Here is a 26722-nt window from a genome sequence, read left to right as displayed (position 1 = left end):
GCATAAATTTTTGTACTGGCTTTTGAAGTTGGCAACGTGACCAGATTTGTTTTTCCGCCAAAGTGATTTCTTTTTGGATTGAAGCTTCCTTATTGTTTTGGGTAATTTGTTTTTTCTGGTTTTGGGAGTTGTTAATGGTACATATAGTTTGATGACTCTTTTGACTTCAAGTAAAAATATGTTGTAATGGTCTTCAACAGTATTGCATCCAGAGAATAGAAATTGCCAATCAAGGGATGAGAGATCGTTGTTTATATGTCTTAAAGCTGACGTTCCCACCAAGCCAGATTTGCTCCTGGATGAGATTTTAAGTCTGGTAAATGCTAAATGTCTTGTGCTTCTATAAATTCCCTTGTAAAAGAAGTCTTGCTTAACTCAAACTTAGACATACACAGCAAAACCAAGAGAAAGGCAGCTTAGAAAGAGCCGGTAACTCTTTCTAAATATCGTAAGAGAAATGTTTCCCAAAAGCACTTCAAAACATTGTAAAAAGGTTGGTAATGCAGATGTGCACGCAAAACGGTATAAAAGTCACTCTTTGATTGATACGTTCCTTTTTTTTAAAATAATACATTTTTTAAATCTAATATAAATACAAAACGGAGAGAAAACACTGTCTGTCGCTAGAGGGCGATAAAGGTCAGTAAAGCTGGCGATGAGGGAACTGTGTCAGCGAAGAGGCGGCATCGGTAGCTGAAAGGAGTGGAAACCGTAAAGTATTAATTTGGTAGCGAGGACGCTGGAGAAGACGAGAAAGAGGGTAGAAGGACTTCTTCCGGCTCAGCCAATGTGAGTATGGTGGCGGTATAGGGGGCTCTAGTGCTCTTCCCAGGGTTGAAGCGGCTGCTGGAAGGTGAGTTGAAGAATCGGAGCAGAAATCAGGCGCAAGTCGGGCTGTTTGGCTTCCTTCACGGTGTAGGAAGCAGAGAAGCAACTAGGCTGAAACGCGTCGGCTGCTGCCTATTTTATAAATCAAACTCGGCTGGTGCTGCACGCTTTAAAAGCGACGCCTGCAATTTTCTGGTGGTTGGAAGATTTACAAAGTCTCCTTCAAGTTAGGTTTGACTCCTTGTGGGTTTTTTTTTGGGGTGGGGTGGGGGGGTGTCATTAACAGAGGAATACAATTCCTCTAGATAGGTCTAGATAGGTTTTCTAGACGTAGAAAAGCTAGAACTATGCCGCCTTCGGTCCGATCTAAGTATAGTATATAAAATCATGCATTACAATGAATACTTCAGCTTCAACCATAACAACACAAGAGCAAACAATAGATACAAATTCAAGGTTAATCGCACCAAACTTGATTGCATGAAATACGACTTCAGCAACAGAGTGGTCAATGTCTGGAATACTCTACCTGACTCTGTGGTTTCTTTGCCAAACCCCAAAAACTTTACCTTAGACTGTCTACTATTGACCTCAAGCCTTTGCTAAGAGATCTGTAGGGGGTGTGCATAAGCACACCAATGTGCCTACTGTCTTTTTTTTTTTTTCTTATATGTATCCATGTATTCATAACTGTGTTTTTACTTGTACCTATTATCTTGTAAGCAGTTAACAAAAATAAATAAATAAATAAAATAAAGATCAAGTAAGGTACTAATACCACTCTATAAAGCCTTAGTAAGACCAAACCTAGAGTATTGCAACCAGTTTTGGTCACCACACTAGGAAAAAGATGTTTAGACTCTAGAAAGAGTACAGAGAAGGGGACTGGAGACTAAAACATATGAAGAATGGTTACAGGAACTGGGCATGGCTAGTCTAGTGAAGAGGGGAGACTTGATAGCAGTCTTCCAATATTTGTGGGGCTGCCACAGAGAGGAAAGGGTCAAGCTATTTCCAAAGCACCTGAAGGCCAGACAAAGAATAATGGATGGAAACTGAACAAGGAGAGATTTAACGGGGAAATAAGGAGACATTTTCTGACAGTGGGAACAATCAACCAGCTTTGCCTGTGGAAGTTGTGGGAGCATCATCACTTGAGACTTTCAAGAAGAGATTGGACTGCCATTTGTCAGAAATGGTGTAGGGTCTGCAGCTTGCGCGGGGGGCGGGGGACTAGATGACCTACAAGGTCCCTTCCAACTCTGATTATCCGTTATCTGTTTTCTTGGCAACAATATGAGGCTGATCTACTATTGCTCTCTTCTGGGTTTTTTTTTCTTTCTTACTTCCATGTCCAGCTAACAAACACTGGATTTCCCAGGGGTCCTCCATCTATGTATTCATCAGTTTCAAATGTGCTTAACCCAGCATTTTTTGAATAACTTTTGAACGCCATTTGGAATTTTCAGTTGTATACGTAGTCCTACTTTACTATTTTTTTCCACCAACCCTTCAGAGATAACAGCGGCTCTGAACAAGGAGATTTACAACTTGTCCTCAAAAGTTGTGGCTATTGCAGTTATTTGAGTGCTGGCACTAGCTTGCAGTTACGACAGTGGTGGTGTCTCCCACAATCATGGAATTACCACAACTGGGACCTTCACAGTTGGCTTCCTACAAACATAGCCAATTGGGAAACTGACAGAAAGTTGCAAGTCATGTTACCTGACACATAACAACCCACAGTGATTTGCTTAATGAGCGCAGCTAGAACTGATGTTGTAAATTGGCACTCATGTGACATCATGCTTAATGACCGCACTGTTTAGAAGTTGCCTGATAATAGTTGTGGTCAGTAAGTGAGGGCAACATTGTGCACAGGTACATTGTGATGGCATCAGAGGGCTTAAAGCCTCTCTAAAATTAGACCAAATATATTTTGAAAGAAACCATTGCATGTCTAGAAATGTGTGACTGACCTTAGTCAGCAAATACATTTCATGACTTGGGAGATTTGAACTTGGGTCTTACTAGATTTATAGGCTTATACAAACAGAAAATGAACCTTAAGTAATGTAAGAGGTTTTATTAACATTTTGTAATGTTTCCTTATTAATTGTAATTTATGATTTTTTTTATTATGTTGTCTAACCATTTTATAAACCATAATTAAACTAACCCTCTTATGTGAATCTTATAGACAAAGAGAATGCCAATCAGAGCACGCTGGACAACTGAGAGACACAAGCAGCATTGAAATGGAAAGCAAATGAAGCCAACAGTCAAAATAATTTCTATTTTCCCCCAGAAAACCAGAGACTTTTCTTCACTAATTTCCAAATTCAAAAAACATGGGATGTCAGTGGGAAGGAAAAAGTCACTTGGATAGCCATGTAGGGGAGACAGCACTGCAGGCCTCATCTGTGTGGAAGAAAACAGTAGCTTGAATCAAAACTCCCATCTAACAAGGGATACAAAGAATTTTTAACTTCCTTGAGAATCCAAGAATGCCAATGGTGGAAAAACACCATAGATGTACATATTGTGGGGAAATCACAGTTGATAATACACCATGTATGAGTGTCCAGTTTGTGGGAAAACTTTCAGTCAGAATTCCAGCCTAATGATACACCAATGGACACATACAGGAGACAAACCATATGAATGTCCAGAATGTGGGAAAGTTTTCCGTCAGAATTCCCATCTGGTGATACACCAGAAGATTCACACAGGCGAGAAACCATACGAGTGTCCAGATTGTTTTAAATGTTTCATTCGGAATTGCGACCTGGTGATACACCAGAGGACACACACAGGAGAGAAACCGTATCAGTGTTTGGATTGTGGAAAATGTTTCATTCAGAATTTTGACCTAGTGATACATCAGAGGACTCACACAGGAGAGAAACCGTATGAGTGCCCAGTTTGTGGAAAAAATTTCAATTGGAATTCGCACTTGGTGGTACATCAGCGGACTCACACAGGAGTGAAACCATATGTTTGTCCAGAATGTGGGAAAGGTTTCCGTCAGAATTCCCATCTGGTGTTACACCAGAAGATTCACACAGGCGAGAAACCATACAAGTGTCCAGATTGTGAGAAAAGTTTCATTCGGAATACTGACCTGGTGAAACACCAGAGGACTCACACGGGAGAGAAACCATATGAGTGCCTGATTTGTGGGAAAAGTTTCAGTCGGAATTCTCACCTGCTAATACACCAGAAGATTCACACAGGAGAGAAACCATATAAGTGTCTGGAGTGTGGGAAAGGTTTCAGTCAGAATTCCTCCCTGGTGATACATCAGAGAACTCACTCAGGAGAGAAACCTTATGCGTTTCTAGACTGTGGAAAATGTTTTAGTCAGAATTCCAGCCTGGTGAGACACCAGAGGGGTCACACAGCAGACAAAGTATATGAATGCCCAGATTGTGGAGAAGGTTTCTGTCTGAATTCCCACCTGGTGATACATCAGAGGACTCACACAGGAGAGAAACCGTATGAGTGCCCAGTTTGTGGAAAAAATTTCAATTGGAATTCACACTTGGTGGTACATCAGCGGACTCACACAGGAGCGAAACCATATGTGTGTCCAGATTGTGGGAAAAGTTTCAATTGGAATTCGCACTTGGTGGTACACCAGCGGACTCACACAGGAGAGAAACCATATGAGTGTCCAGATTGTGAGAAAAGTTTCATTCGGAATTCTGACCTGGTGAGACACCATGCAACACACACAGGAGAGAAACCATATGAGTGCCTGATTTGTGGGAAAAGTTTCAGTCGGAATTCTTACCTGCTAATACACCAGAAGATTCACACAGGAGAGAAACCATATAAGTGTCTGGAGTGCGGGAAAGATTTCCGTCAGAATTACTCCCTGGTGATACATCAGAGAACTCACTCAGGAGAGAAACCTTATGCGTGTCTAGACTGTGGAAAATGTTTTAGTCAGAATTCCAGCCTGGTGAGACACCAGAGGGGTCACACAGCAGACAAAGTATATGAATGCCCAGATTGTGGAGAAGGTTTCTGTCTGAATTCCCACCTAGTGATACACCAGAAGATTCACACAGGGAAGAAACTGTATGAGTGCCCAGATTGTTGGAAATGTTTCCTTCGGAATTCTGAGCTGGTGATACACCAGAGAACTCACACAGGAGAAAAACCTTATGAGTGTCCAGACTGTGGGAAAGATTTTAGTACTAGGTCTAACCTTATAAATCATGTGCGTATACACACAGGAGAGAAACCATTTAAGTGCCCCGACTGTGGACAGTGCTTCAGGAAACAGTCCACCCTTATCGCACACAAGAAAATCCACATGAGGCCCAAAGTGATGAATATAGAGAAGGCTTGAATTTCCTTTCTTATGTCCCATCATAAGTCCAGCTGAGAAATTAACTATTTACTTTTTGGCCTGATTCTTTTTAGTCAAATATGTCATAGTATTAGACGTGAAGGAGGGGAGAAATTTGATAATGGCTACCTGGCCATTAGCAGCAGAAGTTGCTGGATATTTATTTTTGCAGAAATTGTACAATTCTGCAAAAACAATGGTGGTGTTCTTTGCATTTTTATCATGATAGATTACAGAAATGTCGCTTACAAAGTCCCAGCCTTCTTCTACCTGAGTGTCTTCAAGGTTTGAGCCACAGAATTCCCCAACCAGCATCTCTTCAGGGTTGAAACACTCTTAACACAGACAGTTAGCACAGTTAGAGATTGTGGCTCCTCATATAAGGAGAAAGTGAAAGAAGCAGCAGAAGGATTTCCAAGTTTATCTCTTTCTAACTGTTCCAGGAATTCATTGCATCAAGCATGTCTGTTCATATTATGTCAAGAATGAGGCACCGATGTGGAAGAAACCATATGAATAGCAAATACTGTATATTGGGGCAGTGACAAAAGCTGTGTAAAATTTCAGATATAAAGGCTGTTCTGCCCTGCAGGTGACTTTAATGGAGAACAGCTGTAGGAATATTGAGTTGAGGAGAAAAGGGATTGTGGTTTTGAATACAGGATCTCCAGCTTTATTCGCAACTCCTGCTGTGATCTTTGTTTGCAAGTGCCTCCTTGTTAGCCTTTGACAGCTGGAGGGTGAGAGCAAAATCAAGGGGCTGATGCATTTGTGGTCCCCCACCCTTTGGGGAAATGTGAGGAAAAAAATTAAACAGTAGATGTTTCATTGCTAAAAGGGCATTCCGTAAGAATCATGAATAGCTTTTGAGAAAGACAAATAAAGGCAGGTGTCGGCATTTCTGTAAACATTGGGGCAAACATGTTCCCAGAACATGGGAGATATTTCCTGTTCTTTCACTTTTCTCCCAGGCCTCCTTAATTGTTTTTTAAAAATTCATTCAAATTTTTTGTAGCAGCAAAAATGACATTTTAGCAATGCAGACGAATGGTCCAGATTTTGCTGGGATCGGAAGACACCAAAGAATTCCAAGATTGTTCATTTCACCAACACAATTCAAAAAAACAGATTACAATTTTTTAAGTGGGTCACATTGCATGCGATCCCTTTGCAAAGGACACTCAGTGACCAGGAGCAGATCAGGACTGGCGTGTGGAGAAACCAAGAGGCTCTCTTGGCCAGAGTCTCAACCTCCAAGTGACTTCGAATTTAATGTGCAAGATTTCTAAACTTTTAAAATAATAAAATTATATTTAATCCATTTTCCTTTCTCTCTTTCGTGGGTGTCATATTTTGGTGCACATCTTTATCGTGTCTCGTTATGATTAAAAGTTGGAAACCTTTGCAATGATCCCAAAGCCTCTGACTCTCTTACAGGGCTATATAAATATATCAGATAAAATTAAATAAAGCCAACGTAAGAGTCAGAGGGGATGGTATACAGCAGGGCTGGCCCACGGCTGGATGCATCACATGCTGGCCACACCCATGCCCCGTTTAGTGAGGGGGGAAAATCCCAATATGTCATGTGACAACACCGTGACAACGTGAGTTTGACACCCCTGGTCTACAGCCATAAGTTCCCAATCGGAGGAACAGTCCATTTCCTTAGAATCAAACTCTGAAGCTCAAATTGAAATATGTAAAATCTGTGTTCTATCTCATACCCTGTACAACAGGGCACACACACACATATACTAGTTGGTAGGGACCCACCAAGCCCCTTGAAGGGGAGTCAGAAGTTGTCTTTCTCCTGCTGTACATTCCCTCAGGGAAGGTCTGTGACTTCTCTGAGGAAACACTGTTGATGGGAGCCTCCCAAAACAAGCAAGTTAGAAGGACATCAACTATGCTGCAGAAAAAGTTAACCCAAGTCTCCTTGGAATGGCACTCAATGCCTGGTGATTTAAAGGATTAGTCATTACAGGTTTCTTGATAGCAACACATGAACTGTCATTTCCTTCAGCGTATTTCTCTATCGCACACGCAGCCCTGCGGACATCGCAAACATCTCAGCAAGAACAACCTGAGTACTCCCTCCTAGTCAAAATGGGAGGAAGAGAGCGAAAAAGGAGAAGTATAAAGGAAGAGAGTACTGCGGCCAAAACCTGCCTCATGTAAAGCAACCAAATCACTTGCAAGATTCGACATATATTAAGCATGCAAACAATCTTTGTACACACTGAATTCCAGCAAAGCATTGGCAGCTTTCGGTGGGTCAGTGGCTAAGATGCTGAGCTTGTCGATCAGAAAGGTTGGCAGTTTGGCAGTTTGAATCCTTAGCACCGTAACGGAGTGAGCTCCCATTACTTGTCCCAGGTTCTGCCAACCTAGCAGTTCAAAAGCATGTAAAAATGCAAGTAGAAAAATAGGGACCACTTTAGTGGGAAGGTAACAGTGTTCCGTGCGCCTTCAGTGTTTAATCATGCCAGCCACGTGATCACGGAGACGTCTTCGGACAGTGCTGTCTCTTCAGCTTTGTAACGGAGATGGGCACCGCCCCTAGAGCCAGAAATGACTAGCATGTATATGTGAGGTGAATCTTTACCTTTACCTTACAAGGTCCACATGGCAACCATGCTCTCTGTGAGATATGATCAGGGAATGTAAATACCTTGACTCACTGGTCCAGAAACTCATGTCTGATTCTTCCTTCTGTGCCCAGTCAGGCCCAATTCAGCTACTTGTCAATATTTACTTACAACAAGACTTTAAGCTGTCTATGCAATTATTGGGGTGCAGGTGCGTCTCAGAGGTTTGCTAGTGAATGTAACTGTGGTCTGCGTGGATAATCACTGGGGACATTCCATGATTGAGCAGAGAACACAAAGTGTACCTCTGTGCTCCCAGCCCAGCACGGTCACCCACCCTATCTTATGCCCAGAGGCCCCCCGGTGCAGAGAATAAAGAAAATGGCATTAGAAGATATGCAAACTCCATTTCTAAAGAGACGAGGGGAAAACATTTCCCAAGCCTGCACCACACATATCTTACACAGAAGAGACTCCTCTTTAGGCACCTCTTTAATTCACATAAGTATAAGAAGTGGGTGGGGGAGGAGGTACAGCACAATCAAAATTGCAATCTTCTCTTATTGCATCCAGTTTCAATGGGGAGGGGGAGGAGAGTGTTAAGCATGTTCTTCAGTGCAGTTGACACCCAGGAGTCTTCAATGGCTGAGGAGGGACTGGATCACCTCAGGTGGCCTGGAGGCAGAGCTCTTCCCTCACAATCAGGAGGCTGTGACTTCGACCCTACGTAGAGGCTAATATTTGGAATAGACTCTCCTGCTCGAGCAGGGGGTTGGGCTAGATGACCTCCAAGGTCCCTTCCAACTCTGTTGTTCTGTGATCCTAAGTTCATGTCTAGGTTCACCAGGAGGTCCTACCCTGGGCTTGAGGGGAAGGAGTGGGGCTTGGAAGGAGGATTTTTTTTAGGGGATCGAAGAGCCGTTCGCAGAAGCAGCAACCGAAGAGGACAGGCGGCAGCTGAGAAAAGTTGCACCGAGCCGGCCAAGCGCTGATGCTCCACCACTGCTGCTGGGGGTGTGTGGGTGGAGAGAGAGAGAGAGATATCCGATCTAACCTTGGAGGGCTGGCGTTCATGTTCTCTCTCTCACACACACACACATACACGCACATATATACACACAAACATACAGAGGTCACTCAAACACACCCCTCCAAAGTAGCCACATTCCTTCACTAACCTGCTTTTCAGCTCCATTCTCGGGTGGAGGGGGGAGAGAGACGGTATCCTGCGATCCCAAATAAAGAACAATTGAGCGGTAGGAAAACGGAGTGAAGGATTTTCCTGCAGACTTTTTTTGGGATTTTCCCAGGGTCTCTGCTGCTTCTGCTTTTTGCTGCAAACAAGGAAAGCAGCAGAAGTCTTTTTTTCTCTCCCCCAAACTCCGCCAACTATGCGCTCTGTGAGATATGGTCAGGGAATGTAAACACCTTGACTCAACCACTATCAGATTCCTCAACTCACATTCTTCCTCCTGTGGCCACTCAGGTCCAATTCAGCTAGTTGTCAATGTTTACTTACAACAAGACTTTAAGCTGTCTATACCACTATTGGGGTGCAAGGGCATCTCAGAAGTTTGCGAGTGAATCTAACTCTATGGTCTATGTGGATAATCACTGGGGACTTTCCATGACTGAGCAGAGAACACAAAGTGTACCTCCGTGCTCCTAGCCCAGCACTATATCCACCCTATCCTATACCCTCCCTATGCTCAGATTGAAGAAACTGGCTGTCAACTCCCAAAGCATCCCTGACCTGCTCTCCTGTTGCCATAGGCAAGGGGGATAGGAAAGCGAACTTCGCAGCTGCATCAAGGAGCTGGCATCTCAGTCAAATCAAGGCACATTCCAACCGATTAATGCTGAGGTCATCTCCATGGAAACCCACAGTGGCCAGACTTGTACAACCCACAAAATTGCTTCTTTGGGAAATGTGACTGACAGGGTCAGAGGTAAAGTCCCGAATTAACTGAGATCAAAGTTGGCTCAACCTGGTTGGTGCCGCCATGAAGCTCCTAATAAATAACTGGATTTCTTTTGAAGCTTGTGTTAAGCCTGGATTCCCCAACGGGTGTTAAGGAAAACAAACTAAACAGAATGTACAGCGAAGTCAGATAGGAAGACAGGTAAATGTGTGAGATAAGTTTTCTAGTTAACACGCAGTAAAAATACAGATACGCTTGTGCTATCAAAAATATAGTTTATTCCATTTAAGAATTATAGCATAGTCATAATAAACAGTCCAGTAGTCATATATCAATTTCAGTCAAGTCTTGTCGGGGATACTCTATTTGCAAAGTCCGTGTTGAATAGCCAATGTCAGTTCACTTACAATAAATCTGTCCAAATTTTATCTTCTCTCAGTTGAGTAAATCAACACTCCTTATTCTCTCACCCCATTCCAACAAGAATGCAGTCATCATTCATCCAGTAATTAGGGATCAGTAAGCCAGAGAGAGTGCTGCATTTGCCTCGCTTCATATATAGTGCTTTTACAACCACTCCCTTAATTACATTCTTGCTGTTAAAGTTACACACACTTTAACTAACAAACCATGATACCATATTTATTATTTTTACCCAAACCAGTTAGGGTAAACAATGTTATCCCTAACATTCTCCCCTTTTGGGTAATAATAATAATATTACAATAATATAACCATTTACACCTTTAAATCATAATTGTCACAACTCTCTTTAAATTTACAACACCTTGTGCCTTTGTAAACTGGTCTGCAATATTTTCTTCCGTCATGCAGTACTCAAGTTTAATTAGACCATTTTTCACAGATTCTCTAACATTTAAGTATCTTAAATCAGTATGCTTTGATCTAGTCTTTACAGCAATATTAGCTAATTGTATAGCTGCCTGGTTGTCCTCGTACACAATAATAGAATCTTTAACAGTTATACCCATATCTAATAATAACTGTTTGTACAGAATTAAGTCAGTGCATAGTAATGACAGACATGAAAATTCTGCTTCCATCGTTGACAAGCTAATATGCTGTTGTCTGATTGACCTCCATCCTATTAAAGTCTTACCAAATAATATAGCCATCCCAGATGTTGATTTTCTAGTATTTATGTCAGTTGCAAAACTTGCATCTGCATAGGCACTAAGATTCAAATCACCTTTTGGCTCTAGATACAATGCATGGTGCATTGTTCCTTTAAGATATCTTAAAATTCTCTTTAGTGCTTGCCAATGACATTGATGTGGATCATTATTAAATCGTGCCAGCTGATTAATACTATAAGCTATATCTGGCCTAGACCAATTGCTTATATATGATAAGCTACCAATCAAAGATTGATATATGGTCTTATCAAATTTGGGACTTTGTGCATCATTTTTGCAAATTTCCTGACTCATTGGAGTCTTTGCAGGCTTACAAAGTTCCATTTTATACAATTTAATTAATTGGCAAATTTTATCCTCTTGAGATATCTTAAATCCTTTTGTGGTTTTATTAATTGTCAATCCTAGATACTTTTTAATTTCACCTAAATGCTTTAATTTTATCCTTTTGGCTAATAATGAAATAATCTCAGTAGCTTCATTATTGGTCTTAGTAATCAAAGCAATATCATCTGTAAATAATAATAATGACACCGTTCCATTATTTTCTCTTTTAAATATACATGGATCTGCTAAACCAGATTTAAACCCTATATTGTTTAATTCTTTCACAATATATTGGTTCCATTCATAGCCAGATTGTTTCAATCCATATAAACTCTTCTTGAGTTTCCAACAATCATTGCTATTTACTTTATTATCATTTATACTAACTGGTTTTTTCAAATATATTGTATGCTGCAATGGTGCATGCAAATATGCAGTTTCTACGTCTAAATGGTTAACTATATAATTATTCTTAGCTGCCCATACTAGAGCTGCTCTTAAAGTTGTAGCCTTAAGATTTGGTGCAAATACCTCATCATAATCAAATACATTTTGGTTAAATCCTTGTGCTACTAACCTAGCCTTATAAGTTACTTTCCCATTATTTCCAGTCTTTACTTTAAATATCCATTTGCACCCAATGGATTTTTCTCCTGGAGGTAATTTGGTTTCTTCATAAACCTTCATTTCCTTTAATGAATTTAACTCTTTTTCCATTGCTTTTTGCCAATTCTCCTGATCCTTAGTAGGATACATCTTAAGTTCATCTATGCTAGTAGGAACTTTATGTACTTGGCAAACAATGCTTGCCTGATATCTTTCAGGTGGTCTGGTTATACCCGTTGTGCGTCTAGGTATAACAGGACTTACAGGTGGACTTTCCTTTATTTCCTGTTCTTGACTATCTATCTCTTCTTGATCAATTATTTCCTCTTGATCTGGTTCTATTTGCTCTTCATGGACTTCTTCTTTAATTGGACTTTTCTTATAACTATTCTTTTCTTTCTGCCTCTTGTAGGGTTCTATAATAACATCATTATCTGAATCTTGCTCTAATCTATTCCATCCTATATGTTCTAGGAATTGTGCACTAGCACTGCAGTATACTCTAGATGTACCTGGTTCCCAGAATCTATAAGATCTATGGTTTGCTTGATATCCAACAAAAATTAATCTTTTTGCTCTATGTTGTCCTTTGTGCCTGAGTTGTGTAGGGATATGCACCCATGCTGGTGCATCAAATGTGTGAATATAACTCAAATCAGGTTTCCTACCATGCCACAGAGTGAATGGTAATTCACCTGTTGTTGAATTAACAACATTGTTTAATATGTGATTACCACACATTATAGCTTCTCCCCACAAATTATCAGGTAATCCAGAATCAGATAACATTGTCCTACCCATTGATTGCAGTGTTTGGCCTCTTCTCTCTATAAATGCATTATGCTGAGGCCTATATGGTGCAGACTTTTTATGTTGAATACCTGCCATTCTAAGTCTATTCTGGAATTTATTATTTGTAAATTCCGTACCATTATCTGTTATAAGAGTTACTAATTTCTTTTTAGTTTTTCTCTCTGCAAATTTTAACCAATTAAAGAAATTTGTATACGTTTCAGTTTTTCTCTTCATTAAAAAACAGAAACCATACCTAGAATAGTGGTCCATAATGCTTAATATGTATCTAGCGCCACCTACATTTGGCTTTTTAGGACCTATTATATCGGCAAATACTACCTCTAAAGGCTCTTTGGTAGTAAATCCATCAACTCTATTTGCCGGTATAACTTTGCTTTTGTTTTGATTACAAGCAGAACATTGCAAATAGTTATTACAAGGTTTCAAACTTATTCCTTTAGATAGTTGAACAGTTCTCTTAATCATTTTAAAATTTAAATGACCTAACCGTTGGTGTAACAAGTGAATACATTCATTATGAGGTTTCTTATTTTCATAAACCGTGTTAGCCACCTTTAAACCATTATCATTTAACACATATAAGTCACCTCTTAAAGATGCAGTAATTTTCTTACCTTCTTTTTCAATTAAACAAGTATCTCCCTTAAAGGTAACTATGTATCCTAATCTAACCAACATTCTAACTGAAAGCAAATTAAATTTAAGTTGAGGTATATATAACATTTTTATGTTCTCATTTATACTAGAACAATGAGCAATACCTTGACCTTTTGCCTTCATTTTCCATCCGTTTGCCAATGAGATATGTTGTGAACTCATGGACATTTTTACAAATTTTTTGTTATCATTTGTAATACAGTGGGACGCTCCACTGTCAACCACCCATAAATTATTTTTTACAACTCCATTATTATACATTGCTAACTCATAATTCTTATTTCTTCTTTGATGGCTTACAGCATTCTGGCTTGCATTCTGGCGCTTTGGTTTCTTACAAAATCTTGCAAAATGTCCTCTCCCTCCACAATTAAAACACTTTTTAATTGCGAATGCAGTAGGAGATTCTTTATTTTCCTTTTGAGGTTGCTCCCTCCTTAACTGATCTCTTTCAAGCCTTGTTCTGGCCTCTTCAATCAATCTGCCAGTGGTATCAGTTAAAGTTAGGCTTTCTTTAGGCAATATTTCAAGGGAAGTTACGTAGTCATCAAAACTTTCGTCTAATGAAGATAGAATTATGTAGACCTGGTGTAGCTCAGAGAAAATTAACTCCTTCTCATGAAGTTCTTGGAAAATGCTTTTCATAGTATTCAAATGACTCAGCATATCACCATTCTTTTGGAGATGTGTCCGGAAAAGCTTCCGTGTTAGATTTATGTGAGCACCAACGTTATCTCGGACATAAATCCTCCTCAGTTTTTGCCAACACCCAACAGCTGTTTGCTCTCCACGTATATGAACAAGCTGCTGATCAGATAATGTTAGTCCTATGATGCAAAGAGCATCTTCATTTTTCTGTTTAAATTCTTCTATCTTTTGTTTATCTTCCTCATCTTCAGAATCCCATTCTTCTACGTTTGGTGGGTTTTCAATTATGTTCCACAGACCTTCTCTTCGTAGAAGTAGACTACATTTCATAGACCATGAAACATAGTTTGTTCCATCCAGCTTGGATATAAGGGACAAACTTTGTAGACTGACTTGTGCCATGTTTCACTATATGGATATAAAACTATAATTGATAAAACACAGCTGTCTGTTTACTGTAACGTGTAACAACACAAAATCTCACTTTTTACATAAACCTGTTTTTATCCTAGTTAAACTGACTTTGCAGTCTCTCTGGGCCCATAACCAGTGTTAAGCCTGGATTCCCCAACGGGTGTTAAGGAAAACAAACTAAACAGAATGTACAGCGAAGTCAGATAGGAAGACAGGTAAATGTGTGAGATAAGTTTTCTAGTTAACATGCAGTAAAAATACAGATACGCTTGTGCTATCAAAAATATAGTTTATTCCATTTAAGAATTATAGCATAGTCATAATAAACAGTCCAGTAGTCATATATCAATTTCAGTCAAGTCTTGTCGGGGATACTCTATTTGCAAAGTCCCTGTTGAATAGCCAATGTCAGTTCACTTACAATAAATCTGTCCAAACTTTATCTTCTGTCCGTTGAGTAAATCAACACTCCTTATTCTCTCACCCCGTTCCAACAAGAATGCAGTCATCATTCATCCAGTAATTAGGGATCAGTAAGCCAGAGAGGGTGCTGCATTTGCCTCGCTTCATATATAGTGCTTTTACAACCACTCCCTTAATTACATTCTTGCTGTTAAAGTTACACACATTTTAACTAACAAACCATGATACCATATTTATTATTTTTACCCAAACCAGTTAGGGTAAACAATGTTATCCCTAACAGCTTGGCTTGAAACACATGATTTAATTAGGGCGTCTGTTGGAACCCTGACACTGGCCTTGGGAGATATGCAAACTCCATGACTAAAGAGGTGAGGGGAAAATGTCTCCCAAGTCTGCAGCATGTGCATCCTATTCAGAGGAGACTCAGACAAATCTGAAAAAAGTGACTTATGACCATTTATCGCACTTATGACTGTTCATGTGATTTACATTTGGATGCTCAACAAGTGACTCAGATTTATGACGGGTGCAGTGTCCCAGTGTCACGTAGTCCTCTTTTGTGACCTGCTGACAAGGGAAGTCAATGGGGAAACCAGATTCATTAACGACCATGTTATAACCATGTTACTAATTTAAAAATTGCAATAATTCACTTAAATATGGCAAGAAAAGTCGTAAAACGGGGCAAAACTCACTTAACAAGTTTCTCACTTAACTACATAAATTTTGGGCTCAATTGTGGTTGTAAGTTCGGGATTATCTGTAACTGAGATGGAAAAGAGCTGATGGGGTTCCCATTTTCCAAAAAAAGGAGGACGGGGACAAATCCAGGAAATTACACACAGATCAACCTGACATTAATACCTGGTAACATCTTGGAAAACATATCCAGGCAACAAATCTGTGAACACCTAGAAACAAAATAATAACCAGTAGCCAAAAAGGGGTGATCAAAAACAGAACATCCCAAACAAACCTTATTTCATTCTTTGACAAAACGACTAAATTAGTGGACCAGCGAAATGCTGTGGACATTGTATACTTAGATTTCAGTAAAGCATTTGATAAAGTAGATCACAACCTACTTCTAGGAAAGCTAGAAAAATGTGGGATAGACAGCACCACCACAAGATGGATTCCTAAGTGGCTGACAAATTGTACTCAACATGTAGTCCTCAATGGAACTACACCCACACGGAAGGAAGGAAGCAGTGGGGTATTCTCAGATTGAATTTCAGACCTAGCACTTATCAAAATCTTCATAAACTATCTAGACAAGGGAATAGAAGGGAAACTAATCAAGTTTGTAAATGACACTAAACTGGCAGGAATTGCCAACATCCCAGAAGACAAGCTCAAGATCCAAAAAAGATTTGACAGACTTGAACAGTGGTCCTTATCTGACAATATGATATTACATAGATAAAAGTAAAGTTTTATACTTAGACAAGAAAAACCAACTCTGGAAAGAGTGCAGTGAAGAGAAACAAAGATGATTAGGGGGTTGGAGGCTAAAACACACGAATAATGGTTACAGGAATTGGGTATCTTTAGTCTAATGAAAAGAAGGACAAGGGGAGACATGATAGCAGAATTGCAATATTTGAGTAGCTGCCCTAAAGAAAAGGGGGTCAACTTATTTTCCAAAGCACCAGAAGGCAAGACAAGGAACAATGGATGGAAACTAATGAAGGAGAGAAGCAACTTAGGGTCTCCTGCTTGATCAGGGGTTGGAGTCAAGACCTCCAAAGTCCCTTCCAGATCTGTTCAGATTGATTGATTGGTTGGTAGATCTTGAAAGCTGCAGCCTTGTACTTGCTGTTGGGAGTTTGGGGTAATGGCGAAGGCACCAGGTGAAAGACAGAGAAACGCTCAGTTCCAGTCCCACCCGAAGGGCAAAACCATCTGTTCAATTTTGACCAGTCCTCTCAAGCTTAGGAAGCAGAACAGGGGGGAACCCCTTCCAAAAACCCTTGCCAAGGAAACTGCAAGGCCAGGCATCAAGACTGACCCAAAGGCACAAAAAATGTAACTAAGTAGCGCCAGGTTTCACTATTTCTCGGGGCTCGGTTGCAAAGCTCATTGCTAGGAGTTGAAAATGACCTGCTGCCATATAAACAATGAAAACTAATAAGGTACCCATGCTTCACTACGAAACTATGCGATTGGGCAAGTTTTGAGGGATGAAAATAAGGGGGAAAATGTGCTCTGCCTACCAGTATCCATCGGTATTCATCTGTCTAGCTTCCTGTCATTGTGTGAAACAGTTCAGGGCTGTTTCGAAACTGAAACAGTATTTGCTGTGTCAGTAAGAAGGAGAAAGCAAGGTGCCTGGGCGTGGCTCAGCTCAACTGCAGTTGGAACAGATTTCTTTTCAGGTGGGGAGGGGAGTAGAACTCCTTAGCATCAGAGCGTGTTAACAATATAGGAAATACTAATGCTCTGATGGTCATTTCAAAAAATTCTTTCTTAGTGAGCACTAAGAAGCCAAGAGAAACATACGTGCCAAATTTCAAGTTTGTAGGCTTTACAGTTCTGGAGATTTCGTGATGATGCGTGAGTGGTATTTTGCATTTATATACAGTAAATTTCAAAAACCGATACAAAAATTTATGCCACCAGATAAAGACCGAATGCACCAATTATCACATTAAACAAGAGGAAAACCTTCTAAGCACCAATTCCACCCGTGCTTTTTACAATTTTGTAAACAACAAACTAAAAGACTCAAGGTCCATCCCTCCCTTGATAAGACCTGATGGTAAAGACTGCAACGACGACACCATTAAAGCCAACATCTTTAACACATTCTTTGGCTCAGTATTTGTAAACAGCAATGGATCATGCCCAGTATTTCCTAGCCGTACCACAGATAACAATAATGATCTAATACATATCGATTTCACAGAAGACAATGTTGAAAAATCACTACGCAATCTAAAACCATCTCTATCTATTGGACCGGATGGAATATGTGCCTACTTCTTAAGAAAGCTATCCACTGCCATAGCCAAACCTCTAAGCATAATCTTTGAAAAATCTTTCAGGACCAGCTCCTTGCCTAACCTATGGTCACAAGCCACAGTCATCCCCATCTTCAAAAAGGGAGACCCAAGCCTAGTTGAAAATTACAGGCCAATCTCCTTATGCTGCGTCACCTGTAAAGTCATGGAATCAATTATTAACCAATCCATCATCCTCCACTTAGAGACAAATAACCTTCTCTCCAATAAACAATTTGGTTTCAGAAAAAAACTATCCTGTAATCTACAACTCTTACACTGCAAAAACATATGGACGACACAACTCGACCAGGGCAAAGCAATAGACGCAATCTACATAGACTTCTGTAAAGCCTTTGATTCAGTGGTACACGACAAACTACTCCTAAAAATAAAATCCTATGGTATCTCTGGACAACTGAATAACTGGATAGAAGCATTCCTGTCAAACAGACAACAAATGGTCAAAATCGGGAGCGTCCTATCAAATCCAGTACCTGTCAATAGTGGTGTCCCCCAAGGCAGTGTTCTAGGACCAACTCTCTTCATACTCTACATAAACGACCTCTGTGATCATATTAAGAGCAATTGCGTTCTCTTCGCTGATGATGTAAAGCTGTTCAATACCACAGACAATACTGCTACCCTACAAAAAGATCTTCACTATGTATCAGAATGGTCAAACAAATGGCAACTTCAAATCTCAACAAATAAATGCTCTGTTTACATATTGGCAAAAAAAATCAGAAAATAAAATACAAGCTGAATAGTCAAGATCTTGTTGATGACCCAAGCTATGTAAAGGACCTTGGAATACTCACCTCCAATGATCTGAGTGCTAGAGCCCACTGCAACTACATAGCCAAAAAGGCATTAAGAGTTGTTAACCTAATCCTACGTAGCTTTTTCTCTGGTAATATCACACTACTAACCAGAGCATACAAAACATTTGCTAGACCAATACTCGAATACAATTCATCTGTCTGGAACCCACATTACGTATCTGATATTAGCACAATTGAGAAAGTCCAGAAATATTTCACAAGAAGAGTTCTCCACTCCTCTACTCGTTGTAGAATACCTTATGCCACCAGACTTGAAATTCTAGAACTAGAAAACCTTGAATTACGCCGTCTTTGGTCTGACTTAAGCATGGTATATAAAATCATACATTGCAATGTCCTACCTGTCAATGAATACTTCAGCTTCAACCATAACAACACAAGAGCACACAATAGATACAAACTCAAAGTAAACCGCACCAAACTTGATTGCAGGAAATACGACTTCAGCAATAGAGTGGTCAATGTCTGGAATACTCTACCCGACTCTGTAGTCTCTTCCCCAAACCCCAAAAACTTTAACCTTAGACTGTCTACTATTGACCTCACCCCTTTCCTAAGAGGTCTGTAGGGGGCGTGCATAAGCGCACCAACGTGCCTACCGTCCCTGTCCTATTGTTTCTCTTATTCTTTTATTTTTCTTATATGTACCCATTTCATGTATTCACAACTATGTATACACTTATACTTATTATCTTGTAAACAATTGGCAAATCAAATAAATAAATAAATAAAATAAATAAATAAAAAATAAATAAATAGAAGAAGAAGATGAAAACATCTTCCAAATGCTTGGCGGAGACTGGACAGGCGTGTTTCCACCTCCTGTCACTAGATGGCGGTAAGGAAACATCTGTGCCAAGAAAGACTTCCACATCTTAGTGGCATCTGTGCTTGAGCTTAAAAAAGGAGTTTTTAAACCATTGAGTATTTCATTGCTAGAAAGGAGGGAAGAGGAGGAGAAGCGTAGGGGAACTTCCTGTTCCGGATGAATCATGGGCAGAAGTTGGTGGGCAGAGCGGCTTCTGTTCTCTTCCCAGGATGGAAGCACCAGCTGGCAGGTGAGTTGGGGGCAGCAGGTGGGAGGAGAATCCGGGAGCAAGTCGGGCTGTTCGGTTCCCTCCACGGCCTGGAAGCAGAGAAGCAACTGGGCTGAAGCGTGTCAGCTGCAGATTCCTTCCCTCCCCAGATCGGAGCCCGCTGGGGCTGCTGGTGGCTGCAATTTTCTGCTGGGTGGAAGATCTCAAAAGCCTCTTTCAAGTGACGGTGGATCCTTTGGGAATGGCTCCCCTCCAGAGGTTGTGGGGGCTCCGTCACTGGAGGGTCTTCAGAGGAGATTGGACAGCCGTTTGTTCGGAATAGAATAGGGTCTCTTGCCTGAACAGGGGATGGACTAGAAGACCTCCAAGGTCCCCCCAACTCAATTATTCTGTAGTGGACCTGATGTTTTCCGGGCAACAACATCGGATTGATGTGCCATTTGATCTTGTCTGGGTTGTTTTCCTTCCATTTCTAGCTTACAAGCACCGTGTTTTCCTATTGGTTCCTCCATCCCTGTATTCAGCAGGTTCAACTGTCCTTAAATGCAGCAGTATTTTAAAAATGACTATTGATCGGCCCCCTTAGTGACACAGATGCCAGTCCCAATTGCAGTCAGTAAGTGAGGACTACTTCAATTGGGATGTCACTAGAGGGGTTGTGGAAGGCATTTTCTGCACTTACTTGGAGCTCAGGTAAAACTGGTGCTTCAAATCTTGCAGAGGCTTCAGGCATCATTTCATCAGTTAAAGTCCCCACATATGTAAAGCTAGTGTCATGCAGATTGACAGGTGTAGCTCGATAAAAGACAAGTATGGGTGTTGATAAGCCAGTGCATTTATTCGTCTGAATAAAGACTTGTCCCTCCTAAGAAGGAAGGAACCCAGAACATAGTGTAAGGCAGATATTTATTGTTAAAGTTTCAGCAGAAATTCAAGTCCAGAAAACACACAGATGACTGATTCAGCAGGATCATTAACTTCTTTATAAACATAATAAAATGAGTGAAGTTTACAATACCATTTGTAGATTCTTTCAACACAATGTAAGCAAAAACAAGCAGCAGCAGCTCAAAGCAGATAACAGTTTTAGCAAGCAAGCATGTTAGTTTCGGTTTCAATCTCAGCAAAGCACACAGAGCCAAACCACACCCAGGCTGTCATCTCCCATTGGCTGGTCTGTTGCCATGCTTACTCACTTGCTGACTTGTTAACCATGTCTCTGCCAGTTAATGAATATAATCTGACATTTATACATTTCTTTGCTTTTGCTTTATTACATAAGAGACAGCTGGCACTTGACAGATAAGATATAGAAATATAGAAAATCTCTCCCCAGGACTTCCAGATATACAGTCATGTGAAAAAGAAAGTACACTCTCCTTGACTTCTATGATGTTACATATCAGGACATAGTAAAAATCATTTGGTCCTTAGAAGTTCTTAAAAGTCGGTAAATACAACCACAGATGAACAACAACACATGACATATTACATCAAGTCATCATTTATTTGGTAAAAAGAAAGCCAAAACAGAGAAGTCATGTGTGAAAAAACGTATGATTCAATAATTTGAGCTCCCGTTACTTGTCCCAGCTTCTGCCAACCTAGCAGTTCGAAAGCATGTAAAAATGTAAGTAGAAAAATATGGACCACTTTGGTGGAAAGATAACAGCGTTCCGTAAGCGTTCGGTGTTTACTCATGCCGGCCACATGACTATGGAGATGTCTTTGGGTCTTCGGACAGTGTTGACTCTTCAGCTTTGTAATGGAGATGAGCACTGCCTCCTAGAGCCGAAAACGACTAGCACATATGTGCGAGGGGAACATTTACCTTTACCTAACAATAATAATACAATTAAATATACATAATCCTTGTCTTCCAACCACTAACCTTAACATGAACATTGTAATTATGTTAGATTCTTTTATATATCCGTGTGTATAATTTTCCCAATTTGTACTCATCTTTTTTCCCCATTTGTTGGGGGGGGGTGTTCTACATTCACATCTTTGTCTTTAAACAACATCATTCTCTCTTTATGATTCTTTATCACTTTTTCCATAAATACAATTAAACATCAATAACGTTTCTTCATACAATGTATTTGTTGTTCTTGAAGATCTTCAAGAAGCGCATTAGATATTTCCAAACGTCCACATTGCCTACTGAAATAGAGTAAAGGTCAAGTGGTCTTCCAGGTGTTATTTATTTTCGCTCCTTTCCTTTGTTTATATTAAACAATTATCACTTTCCCTTGTATTTCCTACACTGCAGTAATATTCCTCCAGTAGATGGCTCCCTTGCTCCAAATTCCAACATTAAACAGGGTGCAAAAATCAAACAGCTGATTGTCAACAGATGGAGGAGGGGTTAAAAATAAAAATAAGAAAACCAGTTTCTCTCAATAATCACTTTTCAAGACATTGTTAAATCTTTTCCAGACTTTCTCTGTTTTAAAGCTTCCATTAGATATGTCTTTCACAGCTGAGTCTTTAATCTTTCTCCATGTATCCAGTAGCTGCTTTCTTAATGTTTGGAGATTATTTTTTCAAATTATTTTATCTTTAGAATAAAAGTTGGAAGGTATCTCACCCAGTTTCAATGTTCTGTCTATAAACCACTCCAGCATAATTCTTATTGTCCCAGTTGTCACAGCTTGCGACTTGTCAAAATGGCCATCATCCCTGCTGCCATTCGGGAGATCTTTCTTCAGACTTAACGAGGAAATTGTGGTTTCCTCGTGACCAATGAAGCACCTCTTCTTCCTTCACCATCCCACCAGGGTGGCTTTGACCGTGTAGGGTCTCCCAGCAAGCAGGTACCGGCTGGTTTTCACAGAGCTCGGTGGAGCTCCGCTAATTTTTAGCCATTCCTGCTGTGATGCCAACCAATCTCACCATTTGAGGCTTTTCAGAAAAGATTGGACAGCCACTTATCTGAAATGGTATAGGGTCTCCTGCTTGACTAGGGGCTGCATTAGAAGATCTTCTCCAAGGTCCCTTCCAATTCTATTATTCTATTCTGTTCTGTTGCAATGATATTTATAATACCCTGATAAGTAAAACCATAGAAATGAAAGAGAGTGTACTTTCTTTTTCACTTGTCTGTATTGGAAAACAATCATTTGCACTGCTAAGAATTTATGATTGACCCAGTCAACAAGTGAATTTCATCATTTTTCATTGTAATGTAAATGTTTTTCTTTTTTTCTCATCTTCTGCAACCATTAAAGATACCCTTTTATTTCAATCTATTAGACAAAGAGGATGGCAATAAGAACACTCTGTACAACCCAGAATAACAAGCAACATTGAATAGCAAATCAAGTCAGTCCAGAAATCAAAATATTTTCCATTTCCTTCAGAGCACCACACAATTCTTCACCTTCCTCAGCAGGTGAGAGAGAAACGAGAGAAAATGAAGAAGAGATTTCTAGCTGGGAAAAGTAATGTGTGAAAATCAAGCATACGTTACATGGAAAGTCAATGGAGATTATTTTTCCATTCAGCAAAAGAGGGAAGTAAAAAAGTCAGTGGGGAGGAAAAGGTCAACTGGAGAGCCGTGTAGAGCAAAGAGTGTTGCAGGCCTCATTCTGGGAGGAAAAAAATGACCAGTAAATCAAAGCATCACTAAACAAGGGATCATCCATATTCTTGATGTCCTCAAGAATATTAGTTGTGTAAAAGCTCCATAGATGTGCCAGTTGTGGGAAAGATACAACTTGCAAATCACAGTTGATTATGCATGAGAGGATCCAGACTGGAGAAAAGCCTTACATATACACTGAATAAGGCAAAATCTTTGATCAGAACAACTCTGTTGTGGTTTTCAGAGGGATCCATACAGGAGAGAAGCCTACAAGTGATTGTGATGCGGTAAATGCTTTAGCGACCATGGCAACGTGGACTCACACCAAGGAGAAACCGTTTGAATGTCCTGACTGCGGGAAAAGTTTCAGTACAAATTCCAGACTGGTGACACACCAGAGGATTCACACAGGAGAGAAGCCCTTTGAATGTCCTGTGGGAAAAGTTTCATACAAATTCCACCTGGTGACACACCAGAGGATTCACACAGGAGAGAAGAATGTCCTGACTGTGGGAAAGTTTCAGTCAGAATTCCAGCCTGGTGACACACCAGAGGATTCACACAGGAGAGAAGCCCTTTGAATGTCCTGACTGTGGGAAAAGTTTCAGTACAAATTCCAGCCTGGTGACACACCAGAGGATTCACACAGGAGAGAAGCCCTTTGAATGTCCTGACTGTGGGAAAAGTTTCAGTCAGAATTCCAGCCTGGTTCAACACCAGAGGATTCACACAGGAGAGAAGCCCTTTGAATGTCCTGACTGCGGGAAAAGTTTCAGTAGAAATTCCCGCCTGGTGACACACCAGAGGATTCACACAGGAGAGAAGCCCTTTGAATGTCCTGACTGTGGGAAAAGTTTCAGTACAAATTCCAACCTGGTGACACACCAGAGGATTCACACAGGAGAGAAGCCCTTTGAATGTCCTGACTGTGGGAAAAGTTTCCGTCAGAATTCCTATCTGGTGACACACCAGAGGATTCACACAGGAGAGAAGCCCTTTGAATGTCCTGACTGTGGGAAAAGTTTCAGTACAAATTCCGGCCTGGTGACACACCAGAGGATTCACACAGGAGAGAAGCCCTTTGAATGTCCTGACTGTGGGAAAAGTTTCAGTGAGAATTCCAGCCTGGTGACACACCAGAGGATTCACACAGGGAGAAGCCCTTTGAATGTCCTGACTGCGGGAAAAGTTTCAGTACAAATTCCAGCCTGGTGACACACCAGAGGATTCACACAGGAGAGAAGCCCTTTGAATGTCCTGACTGTGGGAAAAGTTTCAGTACAAATTCCAGCCTGGTGACACACCAGAGGATTCACACAGGAGAGAAGCCCTTTGAATGTCCTGACTGTGGGAAAAGTTTCAGTACAAATTCCAACCTGGTGACACACCAGAGGATTCACACAGGAGAGAAGCCCTTTGAATGTCCTGACTGCGGGAAAAGTTTCAGTGAGAATTCCAGCCTGATGAAACACCAGAGGATTCACACAGGAGAGAAGCCCTTTGAATGTCCTGACTGTGGGAAAAGTTTCAGTCAAATTCGATCTGGTGACACACCAGAGGATTCACACAGGAGAGAAGCCCTTTGAATGTCCTGACTGTGGGAAAAGTTTCAGTACAAATTCCAGCCTGGTGACACACCAGAGGATTCACACAGGAGAGAAGCCCTTTGAATGTCCTGACTGTGGGAAAAGTTTCAGTACAAATTCCAACCTGGTGACACACCAGAGGATTCACACAGGAGAGAAGCCCTTTGAATGTCCTGACTGTGGGAAAAGTTTCAGTACAAATTCCAGCCTGGTGACACACCAGAGGATTCACACAGGAGAGAAGCCCTTTGAATGTCCTGACTGTGGGAAAAGAAATTCCTGGTGAACACCAGAGGATTACACAGGAGAGAAGCCTTGAATCTGGTGAAAGTTTCATACACCAGAGGATTCACACATGAGAGAAGCCCTTTGAATGTCCTTACTGTGGGAAAAGTTTCTATGATAATTTCAGCCTGGTGGGACATCAGAAAACTCAACACAGGAGAGAAACTGTATGAGTGTCCCGTTTTGGATATAGTTTCTGTTGGAATTCCAGAGTGGTGATACACCTAAGAACTCACACAGGAGAGAAACCATAGGAGTGTATCAAGTCTGTCCTTTTGGATATACTGTGCTAGTTAAATAGTTTATTCCAGTAAGAGTTTTTAGCATAGTCAAAACAGTCCATATATCATTCTCTAGTTCAGTCCGTCCGGGGATTATTTAGTTGCAAATTCCAGTGTCGAAAATGAGGTCAGTAAACTTACAAATATCAGTCCAGTAATATATCTCTTCGCAGTAGAGATATAAAGAAGTCAAACCTCCTTTTTTCCTTCAGCAACAGGGAACACGCAGTTAGCAAACCATCAATCCATCATAGTCAGCAAGCAATTCAGTAAGCCAGCAATCAATCAAGTTCTCTTGCTCCCTCTTATGGCGGTTTTACAACCGCACCCAAAATTACATGCTTTGCAATTTAAAGTGACACACACTTAAACTCACTATCATAGTTTATATATATTATTTTACCCAAACTACGTTAGGTAACCTTGTTTTTCCTAACATACTCCCCTTTTGGGTAATATAATATAATTAATATAATATAATATAATATAACCTTAATATATTTAAATATATATATTTACAACCTTAACCCATAGTTATCACAACTTTCTTTGTGTTTGACTGAACTTTGGGCTTTTGTAAATTGATCGGCAATATTTTCTTCAGTCATACAATATTCCAATCCTATCAAACCATTTTTTACAGATTGCCTTACATTCAGATATCTAACATCTGTATGCTTAGATCTCGTTTTTACAGCAATATTTGTAGCCAACCGTATGGCTGATTGATTGTCCTCGTAAACTACAATGGAATCGTTAACAGTTATTCCCATATCCAATAACAACTGTTTATTCGTTATAACGCCGATACCAAATGGTTTGGGTGAATAAATATATAAAACTTAGATATCATGGTTTGAGTGCTTGTCACTTTAAGCACAATGCCGCGACAGTGCTTGATTAACCTTAGGTTGATTTACAATATAAGGAAGCATTAGAAGCTGTAAAACGACTGCGACTTGCCTAAAACTAACTGTGTCTTACTGTGGCTATAACTGTGCCTGTGACTGAGATGTTCCTGTCATACTGCTGTTTGCTGATTTACTGCGTGCTTCCCTGCGCTTCTACTGTTTGAACTTCTTGCTGAATATCAAGCGTTTGTTCCTCTGGAGAGAGGCACGGGAGGAGAAGAAAGATATCTTTATCGGCTGATAAAGATATTGCAAGACTCTTAACTTGGACTATACTAGTGAGTCTTACTGGATGGTGCACATGAATGACAATGGACTGAATGATAATGCGTTTAAACTCTAAATGGATCAAAAACTATTCAAACTACAAACAATGTTTGTGTTCAGTAATGTGCCTCCCTCTAGGGCCCTTCCACTCTTGTTTGGCTGCCTGA

The 26722-nt window shown here is 40.4% G+C and overlaps 3 protein-coding genes and 1 pseudogene across 11 annotated transcripts in view; all 4 read left to right on the top strand.

Annotated features, from left to right (window-relative positions):
• The window catches only part of LOC113431375 (uncharacterized), a 161216-nt gene extending 154707 nt beyond the window's left edge, over positions 1-6509 (top strand). For 4 of the 7 annotated variants that reach the window (XM_087953072.1, XM_087953070.1, XM_087953071.1 and 1 more), the window contains exon 2: positions 3029-6509. In XM_087953072.1, the coding sequence (XP_087809198.1) occupies positions 3401-5188 (1788 nt within the window). In that variant the 5' untranslated portion in view covers positions 3029-3400 and the 3' untranslated portion in view covers positions 5189-6509. Of the gene's footprint in view, positions 1-596; positions 1055-3028 lie in introns of those variants that run through there. The other 3 variants (XM_087953075.1, XM_026693703.2, XM_087953074.1) reach the window with 3 other exon arrangements.
• The window catches only part of LOC113428439 (uncharacterized), a 196611-nt gene that overhangs the window by 154702 nt on the left and 15187 nt on the right, over positions 1-26722 (top strand). The gene's annotated exons all lie outside the window — the stretch shown is intronic.
• LOC148131670 (uncharacterized) overlaps positions 19415-26722 on the top strand; it is a 47416-nt pseudogene continuing 40108 nt past the window's right edge. The window contains exon 1 of the transcript XR_015747082.1: positions 19415-19657. The product of XR_015747082.1 is annotated as an uncharacterized LOC148131670 (transcript). The remainder of the gene's footprint in view (positions 19658-26722) is intronic.
• Positions 23736-25097, top strand: LOC148131671 (uncharacterized; the record flags this gene model as incomplete). Its single annotated transcript, XM_087954020.1, is given in 3 exon segments — positions 23736-24378; positions 24381-24756; positions 24758-25097. Coding segments are annotated over 3 exon segments (1359 nt in total), but the record flags the coding sequence as incomplete, so codon positions are not given.

Source organism: Notechis scutatus, chromosome 2 (assembly GCF_049901735.1).
Source record: "Notechis scutatus isolate UNSWTSFEM ecotype Mainland chromosome 2, rNotScu1.2, whole genome shotgun sequence".
Taxonomy (NCBI): domain Eukaryota; kingdom Metazoa; phylum Chordata; class Lepidosauria; order Squamata; family Elapidae; genus Notechis; species Notechis scutatus.
This window is presented reverse-complemented; position numbering and strand designations above follow the sequence as displayed.